At 49.8% G+C, this 12,152-nt stretch overlaps 1 protein-coding gene across 5 annotated transcripts in view; it reads right to left on the bottom strand.

Moving 5' to 3' along the window:
• The window catches only part of GALNT18 (polypeptide N-acetylgalactosaminyltransferase 18), a 346,555-nt gene that overhangs the window by 171,586 nt on the left and 162,817 nt on the right, over positions 1-12,152 (bottom strand). For all 5 annotated transcript variants that reach the window (XM_060104772.1, XM_060104769.1, XM_060104770.1 and 2 more), the window contains exon 2: positions 2,692-2,884. In XM_060104772.1, coding sequence (XP_059960755.1) covers positions 2,692-2,884 — 193 coding nt within the window. The remainder of the gene's footprint in view (positions 1-2,691; positions 2,885-12,152) is intronic.

Raw genomic sequence — 12,152 nt, forward strand, 5'->3', positions numbered from 1 at the left:
TTATCTATTTTATATATAGTAGTGTGTATCTGTTAATCCTAAACTCCTAATTTATCCCTCCCCCCTCTTTCCCCTTTGGTAACCATACGTTTGTTTTCTATGTCTGTGAATCTATTTCTGTTTTATAAATAACTTCATTTGTTTTTTTTTCTAGATTTCACATATAAGTGATATCATATGATATCTGTCTTTCTCTGAATTATTTCACTTAGTATGATAATCTCTAGGTCCATCCATGTTGCTGCAAATGGCATTACTTCATTCATACATATATGTGTGTGTAGATATATATATATACACACCACAACTTCTTTATCCATTCATCTGTTGATGGACATTTAGATTGCTTCCATTACTTGACTACTGTAAATAGTGCTGCTATGAACATCAGGATGCATGTATCTTTTTGAATTAGAGTTTTCATCTTTTCCAGATGTATGCCCAGGAGTGGGATTGCTGGGTCATATGGTAGTTCTATTTTTGTTTTTTCAAGGAACCTCCATACTGTTCTCCATAGTGGCTGCACCAATTTACATTCCCACCAGTAGTGTAGGAGGGTTCCCTTTTCTCCACACCCTTTCCAGCATTTATTATTTATAGACTTTTTGATGATGGCCATTCTGACTGGTGTGAGGTGATACCTCATTATAGTTTTGATTTGCATTTCTCTAATAATTAGCTATGTTGAGCATCTTTCCTGTGCCTGTTGGCCATCTGTATGTCCTCTTTGAAGAAATGTCTGTTTAGGTCTTCTGCCCAGGTAGGAGTATCTTTTGATCTAATGAGGAAGACTCTTGGCAGGCTCCTGAATGAGGGTTGGTCACCAGAAAGACCAAGCCATGATTAGAAGTTTGGAACTTTCAGTCTTACCCCCCATTCTCTGGAGAGAGGGGAGAGGCTGGAAAATGAGTTAATAATCAGTCATGCCTACGCAATGATGCCTCCATAAAAATCCCTAAAATATGGAATTCAGAGAGCATCCAGGTTGGTGAGCATATCCACATATTGGGAGGGTGATGCACCCCCAACTCCACAGGGACAGAAGCTCCTGAGCTCGGGACACTTCCAGACCTCACCCTATGTCTCTCTTCATGTGGCTCTCTTCCCAAGGAGCCCCTCACAGGGTAAAAGTCACATTCCTTGCAACAGTTAACAGAGCCCTCCTCTGCAATTCTTAACCTGGGCTGTGCATGGGAATCACCTGAGAACTCTAAACAACATGGGCACTGAGTTCCACCTCTGGAAACTCTTGCCCAATTGGTCTAGGGTAGAGCCTGGTATCGGGATTATTTTAAAGCTCCCAGAGGAGTTGAATGTGTAGCCAACTTTGAGAACTACCAACCCCCCACCCCGACTTGATCTGCTTCCTGTTGCCCCTCTGATCTCATCTCCAACTACTGTCTTCTAGCTTGCTCTGTTCCAGCCACAGAGACCTCCTTCCTTTTCTTCAAACATGCCAGGCATATGTTGACCTCAGGAACTTTGCACATGCTGGTCCCTCTGTCCAGAAAGTTTTTCCCCTGAGTATCCACATGGCTCACTTCCTCATCTCCTCTAGGTCTCTGCTCAAATGTCACCTTCTTAGTGGGGCCTTCTCTGACCATCTCATTAAAAATTCAACCCCTCCTCCTATTCCAGGCTGTTCCAATCTCCCTCTTCCACCTTACATTTCCCCACAGTACTTACTACTATCTAACCTGCTACATAGGTGACTTTGCTTTGTTTATCATCTGTCCTCACCTAACTAGAATAGAACACAAGCTCCCCAAGGGTAAGGATTCCTGTCTGTTTTGTTCACTGCTCTATCTCTGGGTCTAGACTATTCTGGCACATAGTAAGTGCTCTATAAATATCCTTTAAATGAACATATACTCTTCTCTCCCCTTGTAGATCCTCAGCTGCTCTTTCATCTCTAGAGCCCAGCAAAGTTCTCCTGGGCCAAGAAAACCACACCCAACTAAATGGCATACATCAGGTGCTCCATAAATGTCTATGAAACTGAACTGAACTCTCCTTCCCAAAGAATATAGCCCCCAAGCCCAGCAGCAAGATCTTTCCTGAAAACTCCAGATATAAGCTCACTGTGGTTTGCAGCTTTAAGAAAATTTTAAAAATAAGGGGAAAGTGGGGAAAAGAAGATGTTGATGGGGAGCTCACAAAGTTAATGAGATTTTCTCAGCTACGGTACATGTCCACATTTTTAATAATTAGGAGTAATAAAAATTCTAACTGAACCTTAAAGGAACATCTTCTGTAACGAAGAGAGAAGTCAAGACAGACTTCTCTCTTGGGTGTAATGACTTGTTAGCCTCAGAAGATGGATGTACTTTAAAAAACTAATTTACAGAAAAAAAATAATTGTTCATAAAAATGCAACTGATTGGGTTAAAATGACTTATTAACAGGAATGCCAGATGATTCTCGTTCCCTTAAGGATTAAATTAGGTTATTAATCCTCCAAATTTCTAATGGAAGAAAGCCTTCCCCCCTGCTTAGCAGATGGAGAAACTGAGGCTGGGCAAGCAGGGAGAGAGTGACTTGCCTGATGCAGGCCAAGTGGGCAGACCCTGGCTGAAGCCGGGAAGAGACCCAGGAGTCCAGACACCAAGTCCTAGCTCTGTCCCCAGCACTGTGGTGACCCCACCTCCCCACTTGCAGGTCAACAAGGGCCCGGCCACTGACTCTGCTCACCCACTGGGTCTGAGGTCAGGCAGGGGCCGGTCGAGGGGTAGGCGGTCACTGAGGTAGGCATTGTAGCCGTAGTACTGGAACTGCTTCAGGGCCACACGCCGGCCTTCGGGGCTGAGCTCCTGGCCCCAGTGTGCAAACAGAGAGGAGTCTGTGAAGGGCTCAGCCTCTGCCTCCTCAGGTTTGGCGGGGGCCTCTGGAGAAAGAAGGGATAAGGAGACAGTGGGTCAGAGTGCACCCCTGCATATGCCATGACAACCCCTTTCCCTTCCTCATCATTGCCTTGGGTAAAACAATCTTAGCCCCAACTTTGGGGGTGGGGGAAGGGAGACTAGAATCTTCATGCTTCCGCAAACTCATTTATCCATCCATACATCCATTCACCCAACCACCACGAGCACAACGGATATAGAAATATACCCAACAGGGTCTGCTGGGAAGCCGATGGGTGTGATCCTGATGCCCCATGGCTTTAAGTTAGAACCTTCTCCTTTCCCAGTCTGCCTTCTCATCAGAGATACTGGTCCCAGCCCGCGAATGGGACTTCTGCTTCTCTTTCCCCAGATCGCACCCCCATTCCCTGGGAGCTCTGAACCTGTCCCACACCCAGGTCCCCGAGCTGGGCATCTGCTCCCCTGCCCAGTTCTTGCCAGTCCACCTCTGTCTCCACTGTCTGGTCCTGCTCTGAGTTTCCTGGTCCCACCGTATGACATTCACCTGGCTGCAAGGACCCTCGGCCAGACTGCCTCCTGCTGCTTCAGGCTCTGCCCACCAGGATAGGGAATTGTTGGCACAGGAGACAGCCATACCATCCCCAAACCTCCACGCACTCTGGGCACTGCTCATTGGACCCCTGGTAGACTTTGTGGGGGGCAGTGCTCACACCAGGTCAAGAAGAGCTCATCGTTTTCTTGGAAGCTTCCAAGAAAAATGGAAGAGGCATTATTACCTATAAGAGCAGAGGCTTGGATTCAAATAAATCCCTGCTTCACCATTCACTGGCTACATGACCACAAGCAAACACTCAACCTCTTGACGCCTTGATTTCCCCACCTGTAATGTGGGAATAATAATACCCACCCACCACCCCCAAGATCTGTGAGGATTACATACAATCAAGTATATAAAACACTGTCTCAGAATAAGTGCACAACAAATGGTAATCAGGGTTGCTATAGCAAGAGGAGCCTGCAGGGTCATTTAAGTCCTTCTTTTATGGTGATAATGGGTAGGTCTTGCCAGGACATAGGCTGTGAGGTCAAGACTATGGAATTCGTTCCCAGGGACGGGTAGTCAGGCCCACCATTCAAGGCCAGCAATCAGAAAAACTGGACAGAGATGCCAAGGTCACTGGATGGTGCCTTCCATGCTCATAAACATGATGTAAGAGACAGAGTCAGGAGCCTGGAATGAGACAGGGACCAGGAGGAAGCAGAAGGGGGGTTAGGAACATGAGAGGCAGGCTTGGGACACTTGCCAAAGTCCCCTCAGCTGTCTGTATGGAGCCAGTAGGTGCATGCACACCTATGCCAGGTAACTTAAAGGTACAGGCCAAGACAGGCCAGGGGCTAGGGTTCCATGGTCTTCAAGGTTGGAGAACTCAGAGCTGCAGACCACAGCTCTTACCACCACTTCCTCCTGACGGACTCTTGGAAGAGCCAGTCTGGGAAGGGGAGGAGGCCTAGGAGTAAGAGGGGGACCCTTCCCGCACCTAGGAAGGGGTGCTGCAAGGAGAGGAAGCCCCCATCACTGAAGGTGCACAGAGGGTGTCATGGACAGAAGGGAGCTGTTGTAGCTCCCTGCAAATTAGAGAGCCGAAGATTCTGAAAGCAGAGCCAGCACGCCGATGCCAGAGACCTTAGTCAGAGAGATGCCAAACCTTCTGTAAATGGAGCTGGGACTCACAGGCGCTGGGTGAAAATGTGTATGCACCTCTCCTCTTCGGGGGCCATGTCCTTGGGCCATACCCCAAACTGGAGATCTGTGTAACTCCTGGGATAACTATCACAGCTAGCACTTGCTGAGTGTTTACCATGAGTCAGGCTCTGCCAGAAGCGTTTTTCACATATCGACTCAACTCACCCTACCAGGTGGGAAGTGCTACTGTTTCCATTTTACAGATAATGAAGGTGAGGCACAGAGAGGACGGGAAGCTTGCCCCGGCTCACTCAGAAGGAAGTGCAGGAGCTGCGGTGCAATCTCAGGACGTCTGTCCCCCGAGGCAGTAGTCCTAATCACTAAGCCACACTGCCTCTACAGAGCAAAGGGCTGGATAGAGGTGAATTCCAAAGACAAACATGACCTATCATCTCAGTTACCAATTTTCCTTAAAGATACAGAAGGCAACTCAGATATGTTAAACATATTAGGACATATTAAAGAGTAAAATGCAAACTACATGTGCATTTCTATGACAAAGCAAGAGCTTTTAGGACTGTGGTGCTGCTCAAAGCTCTATCCCAGAACTCAGGCTGCCTTTGGCCCCCCAACTAGGTACGCTTGAAGGGAAACACGGGGCTCGCTTGATCTTGAAGGTCCTTGTTATCTCTCAAAAGATGGGTGACTCAGGGATTCCCTGGTGGCGCAGTGGTTGAGGGTCCGCCTGCCGATGCAGGGGACACGGGTTCATGCCCCGGTCCGGGAAGATCCCACATGCCGTGGAGCGGCTGGGCCCGTGAGCCATGGCTGCTGAGCCTGCGTGTCCGGAGCCTGTGCTCCGCAACGGGAGAGGCCACGACAGTGAGAGGCCAGCGTACCGCAAAAAAAAAAAAAAAAAAAAAAAAAAAAAGATGATGACTCACTCATTTGGAATGGGGGGTAGTAAAAATCTAAATCAGTGAATCAACTGAATCATATAATATTTAACAGAAATGGAGTTTTACTGCTCTCACATACCCAAATGGATATTACCAAGTAAAATGAGATCAGTTAATGAAAAAATTATAATTCACAATTAGGCCAGTGTTTCATAAAAATGGATTATAAACATATTAAAGTCCTGGGTTCCACCACATGCTCCAGCCTTTTTACTCAGTATGGGTACAAATGACAACAAACTTGAAAGCAGTGGGTCCTGAATAATGAGTCAGGGGCGTGACAATGGGAAGAGGTATATTTGTTGAATTTCTGCCTGAGCGAAGCATGGTGCTAGCTGATGTCCTTACCCAAGGTTATCTCTGTCATGCTCACAGGTGTGGACTCCATGAGAATAGGATGACCTCTGTCTTATTCCCTGCTGTATCTTTGGCTCCCAGCACAGTACGTGGCTCTTACAAGGGGCTCAGTGCATCATTTTAAAACAAATCAGTTAATAAGTACCCCATAGTGGTTAGTTATTAGACATGAGGAAACCAAAGATGAAGATGTGAAATGACTAATCTGAGGTCACCCAGTTTGTCAATGGCATTGAAGCTTTCCTCTGCATCATGGGTGGCAAACTATGGTCTGAGGGCCAAATCTGGCCCACCATCTATTATGTAAATAAAGCTTTATTGGAACACATCACATTCACTTGCTTACATGTTAGCTATAGCTGCTTTAGAGCTACAAAGGCAGACTGGGTATGACAAAGACTATATGGCTTGCAAAGTGGAAAATATGTACTTTCTGGCCCTTTAAGAAAAAGTACACTGACCCCCTGCTCTACACCTTACATTTGACATCTCTTAGGTAAGGAGGCTTTGCCTCTGCTAATCCATTCATTTTGTTTCCTTAAGAGCACTGGCTGTAGAGACAGAATCCATACTCCAGCTCGACCATTTACCAGTTGAGTCTAGCTTGCCTGCACTTTAGTTCCTCATCTGGAAAGTGGAATGGATACTAAAAGTACCTTCTTCATAGGCTATTGGAGTGTATTCAATGAGCTGGTCCATGTAAGGAGCTTAGCACAGTGCCTGGCACATAATAAATGTTAGCTCAGTGGGCATCAGTGGCTAAGGACCCACACAGCCTCACAGCCCACCGGGGTGCTCTTCCACTGACACTTCTTGAGTTCAGATTACAAAGTGGAATGGCCTTGCCCTGAGGTCCCAGCTCTGGAAGATGCTGCTGCTGTGTAGCCCCCAGATGAAGGGTCTCCATGTCTACAGAGAGTGGCCTCCCCTTAACCAGTCCTAGACCCAACTCCCCTCACTCTCCACTAAGAAAACAGACCTACAAGGAGGACCATGTCTGACGTAGTTGGAGCAGTAAAGAGGCCCCATGCAAGAGCCTCGGCTGGGTCCTCTGCAGGGGGCCAGGGGAGTCTGGACACATCTGGTGAGGGGGCAGACCCACGGATGTCTCTCATCCAGGGATGAGACGCCCCCCAGGAGCAGATGCAGGCTGTGGCCCCTGCTGGGGTTCAGACCTACTCGACCATGCCTGATCAACTGAGGGGGTGACCAGAGAGAGGTGTCTATGCAAGGGGCTGAGGGCGCCCAAGGGAAGAGGTCATTCATGGCACAGATGAGTAGGGCACAGTGAACTCAGTCCGGCGGCCGAGCCAGAGTGTTTGGAGGGTCCTTAGTACAGCACAGAGGCTGTGGTCCCAGCCCATTCTTCACCCAGCCCTGGTGCTTGTCTGTGTCCTAGGGAGAAGAGGCTGAGAGGGAACCCTGAAGGGCCATTTCACCAGACAGCCACACACGGGGTTCAAGCAGCACCTGTGTAACGCCCAGGCAGGGGAGCTATTCCTCTGCCTTCCCTGACTCACCACGAACAACCACGTGGTGTGGGCAGGAAGGGAGCCCCAGTGGGGCCTGAGGAAACCCATCGGCTGGAGAGACACTGCCGTGCTATGCCCCTCTCTGCTCGGGACTTCCCACGGCCAACTGTCTCTCTCAGCCTCTGGACAGATGGCTCTACAGAGCAGAAACTGGAGGACAAGAACCAGAGCTATCAGGGCCCCAGCAGGCCTGGGACGGCCAGTGGATGGGGAAGGAAGAACAACAGTGCAGACCGTAAGTTTGAAAGGCCCCGGATTGGCCATATGATTTGGAAATAGTTTATGAACCTACAAGCACGTATGCCAAAGTGCCACCTACTAACCATCAACAAAGGTACTGTCCAAAGTGGCAAAGAGCCACTCAAAAATTATGTGAGGTCCACTGAGGAGGGGACTACAGACTAATCTTGGGTGTTTGCTGCAAAACCTTTGCCCCTGGAGCTGATCCCCTCGTACACTGTACCCTAATTCCATTGCACTGGCCCTGCCAGGTGGTGAGGCCAGGCCATCGCAGTGGCCCTGTGATATAAGTTCTATCATTCCCATCATAGATGAGAGGAAACTGCAGGTCAGAGATGTAAAAGAATTTGACGTTGAAACCATACTCCTGACGGCAGCCCCACCTCCATGTCGTGGGCTAGATACCCTGTCTGGCTTGAGGACTGGAGAAACTTCAGGTCCCGGGAGGCTGCTCAGTTGGTCTGCACTGGTTCACAGCAGTTGTTAAACCACTGAGATACCTTCACAGCGCTGGTAAACAGCTGCTTCCCAGAGTCCCTCCGGGTGGCCCTCTAACCCCAGCTGCTCTGGCCCTTTTCTTGGAATGATCCAGATCTTTCCACCAGCCAGCAACTGTAAGGTGTATGCCCAGCCCGCCCAGGAGCCCCAGGATCCTGCTCAACGCTCATGCACATTGATCCTGCGCTCAGCATTCATGCACATTGGTTAGCGTCTGTGCCTGGCTGGTTAAGTACAATTTGACCATTACTTGCTCGAGCCCTTCCTCGGAGGCCCCTGTGAGAAAGAATTATGGGTTTCTGGAGACCTTTCACTCAGCTCATCCGTTCCCCATGTTAGTGCCTTGGCGTCACTGTGCATGACCTGTTTTCCAGAAAGTTCTGCCAGTGATCACAGAAGGCATCCAGGAAATGCCACAATATGGTCTCAGAGATATGCCCACAACGCTTGACATGCAGCCCACTAATGAGAGCAGAGAATTACCGATTCAGGTCCTGACAGCTTCCATGCTAATTCACGGAGACAGGAGGGAAGAGGGGCAGGAAAGGAGCTTGCGAAGCTTTGAGCAGTTAACGCACCCAAGGCCGCAGGGCTGAGCACCGAGCCCAGGCTCACCAGGCATGCATGATGAGCACATCTGGAGACCCAGCCAAGTCTGTGAGGCTCCTGAAGCCGCTGTGCTGAAAGCAGGAGGAGTACCTGCATGAGGGCAGCTGTTTCAGAGAGCAGCCCACACGAGGGCTCGCCCAGCTGCTTTTGCTCCAGAGTCTGGGCGGTGCTGAGACTGCACAATGGAGTGGAAAGAAAATGGGTTTGGGAGTGAAACAGACATTGTGATGCGGCCCAGTCCCACCCACGTCTGACCGCCTGTCCTCTCTAGGACCACCTTCCTGGAGATCCCCATCTTTCGAAGCTGAGCCATTTTGTCAGCTCCTGTCGTGCACTTCAGTGGAAACTCTGAGGTGCTGGTGGCTTTTTTGGAGGAGCTGCAGGAGAGGCTGTAGCCCAGACCTCTCCCAAAGCAAAAACCCAGCACCTGGCTCTGCCCTTGGATTTTAGGATGAATCCTAAAATAGCAACAGAAGGGGTTCCATTGCATGATTGTTGCTGGAGGTCAAAGTGATTTGGGGCTGGACAGCAGGACTGGCCAAGCTCTACCACGGGGACAGACAGAGCCACCTAGGACGTGGCTCACATGGCTGAGGACCCTTAGCCCGTTGCCCACGCTGGACTGTGTGCTCATTGGAAGTGGCACCTCTGCTTCTGGTCCCTCTGTATGGGCGCCTTTAGGACTATGACCCCAGGAAAGCAGTGGAGCCCTCTTGTTTCTAATGGTTTTTCTTGGTTTCCTATATGCCTCTCTTTCAGGCAGAGCTAAGAAGGCTTTGAGGGTGGCTGGGAGGGGGGCCTCGCTCTGCGCTGCAGCCAGTGCTATTTTGGTTTCTGAAGCTTTGGTGTTTGGTGGTGAGATCCAGAGCCCAGGAGCAGGGAGGTGGGAGGAGGCAGGACAGCCAGGCCGGTGTCCCAGGTAACTGCCTGCCATGGGCACTGGGGCCTTAGGTCTAAGTTCATCCGGGGGACAGGCACAGACTGTCCTGTCTCCTGGTCCTCCTCCAGGAGTGTCCTGGGGACCTCCTCGCACCCTACAACTGGGTCTGCTCTTCACTGTTTCTGGACAAGCTCCACAGCCCAGCCCTGCAAGTCTCCATCTCCTTCCCTGTGAAACAGGGACAGACTGCCAGGCTGCTGGGGAGAGCCACTGTGAAGCCAGCTTTTGGAAGGATGAAGGCTAAGCATTAAATAATGGAGCCAGCAGTGCTGAATATCCCGGATAAGAATTCATAACTGCTGTTGCCTTTCCTTCCATTCCTTTTATTTTTTTAATAGCTTTATTGGGGTGCAATTTACATACCATAAAATTCGCCCTTTTCAAAAGTACAATTCAATGAGTTTTAGAAAAGTTTTCTTCCGTTCTTGAGATGTCTTGTTGCATGCTTTCTTTGGGGTTAAAAAGAAAAGGGCTAACTGAATATCCAGAAATGTACGTTTGTATCACCTGCCTGCTGGCTTCCTGCTGATGATAAGGGACCACTGTTCTCACTAAAGAGCCTGATGCCTGGGCCCCGCCAGCCCGAGAAGCCCAGGCAGCAGCATCTGCAGAGCATCAAAGCCAGTTCATCGGAGCAGTGCTCATGAGGCAGGATTCACACCACCACACAGTGGGTGGTTCACCCCAGCACAACAGCGGCTAGCCCCGGCTGCCTTCTGCTTGCCGTCGGTCGGCCGTGCTACTTCCACGGCCCGGGATGTGTGTCCACCTCCCTTCTCTTCCAACAGACCCCGGTCCAAAGTGGGGCCCCTCAGCCTGTCCCAGCCAGAGTGAGGCACCGAGAGCCTGTGGGAAGCAGGTGGTCCTGAGAGGCAGGAGGCCTCAGTCGACCCTCACCTCCAACACTGGGCAAATCCCCGTTTCCCAGTCTGTGAGAGAGACCCAGTGTTTGTGTTCCATTAGAGAGAAAGGAGGACTTGAGCACATCATCGTGATGCTTTTCTTATACCTCGAAAAGCAAGACATTACGCCTCCTCTTGTACTTGGGCTCCTAAGGGGACATTTTCAGATGTTCTATGTGCTAAGAGCCCTACTAGTAAAGAAGCGAAGTATTCTGTTGAGTTGAGGGTCTTCCCCCCTCTCCACTTCTAGGCGTGCATTAGGACATGAGCTGAAGGTCTTTTGCCAGCAGCCCCTACAATTAGGCTTTCTCTTCCAGAAAGAGAAAACTAAGAGAACTGCTAAGAGAAAGAAGTGGGATCTGGCAGGAAAGGGCTTGGAGATAATCGGAAGAAAGGAGCTCTGACAGCCTCAGGTCCCACGCCATTCAAATCCTCTGTGTAACAACTTCATTCATCATGTCAAAGACAAATCCGGAAGACCTTCCTCTGGCACCTGAAGAGCACTGCGGGGAAGAAGAGCAGCTTCCTCAGAATGCCTCCCTACCAGGCAGGGTCAGGCCTGCACGGCAAAGGGCAGCCTCCTGCAGGTGGTCTGAAGTCAGCTCTGCCCTTGACCGGCTACGTGACCTTTGTCAATCTCTCTGAACCTCAGCTGGCTCATCTATTTGATGAGGATAATAATACTTCTCACTCACCGCAAAGATTAGGTGAGTTGGTGGCATCAGTAAAGTGCTTAGCAAACTGTCACACTCCTGGTAAGTGGAGTAGTTTCCTGTTGCTGCCGTAACAAAGGACCACCAATTTAGTGACTTAAAACACTACAAGTTTATTATCTTGCAGTTCTGGAGGTCAAGGGTCTGACAGGGTCTCTCTGAGATAAAATCAAGGTATTGGCAGGTCTGCATTCCTTTCTGGAGGTTCTAGAGGAGAACTCTTGAATCCTTGAATCCTCCTTTCCAGCTTCTAGAGGCCACCTGCTTTCCTTGGCCCATGACCCTCTCACTTCACGGTCAGTGCCAACAACAGTGGGTTAAGTCCTTCTCATGTGGCATCCATCTGACCTCTTCTGATCTCCTCTGCCACTTTTAAGGACCCCATGATTACCATGGGCCCACCTGGATAATCCTGAACACTCTCCCTATTTTAAGGTCAACGGATCAACACCCATAATTCCATCAGCAACCTTAACTCCCCATTGCTATGTCAGGAAACATATTCACAGGTTCCAGAGATGAGGATGTACAGATCTTTGTGAGGGGCAGGTTATTCTGCCCACCCCAGTAAGAGTTCCATCACTGTGGGTTTTGCTATTTATAAAGGCGCGATTCTAATATTCTGCTCTCAGGGTTGGAACCCTAAGAGCGAAAGGAAAAACAGCTCACGTTTGTTGAGAGCTGACCATTCGCCAGCTCTCAGCGCAGCGGCTCTCTCCTCCCTGACACTGCACTGGGACTGCACGAGGGGATACACCCAGGCAATCAGGGCAGGCCTGCCAGCCAGGTTCTACAAAGGAGCAGGTACACATGAGGACAGCAGGTGGCCGTGAGCTGTGGAGGGGTCTCGTTCCTGA

Source organism: Mesoplodon densirostris, chromosome 7 (assembly GCF_025265405.1).
Source record: "Mesoplodon densirostris isolate mMesDen1 chromosome 7, mMesDen1 primary haplotype, whole genome shotgun sequence".
Lineage (NCBI taxonomy): Eukaryota > Metazoa > Chordata > Mammalia > Artiodactyla > Ziphiidae > Mesoplodon > Mesoplodon densirostris.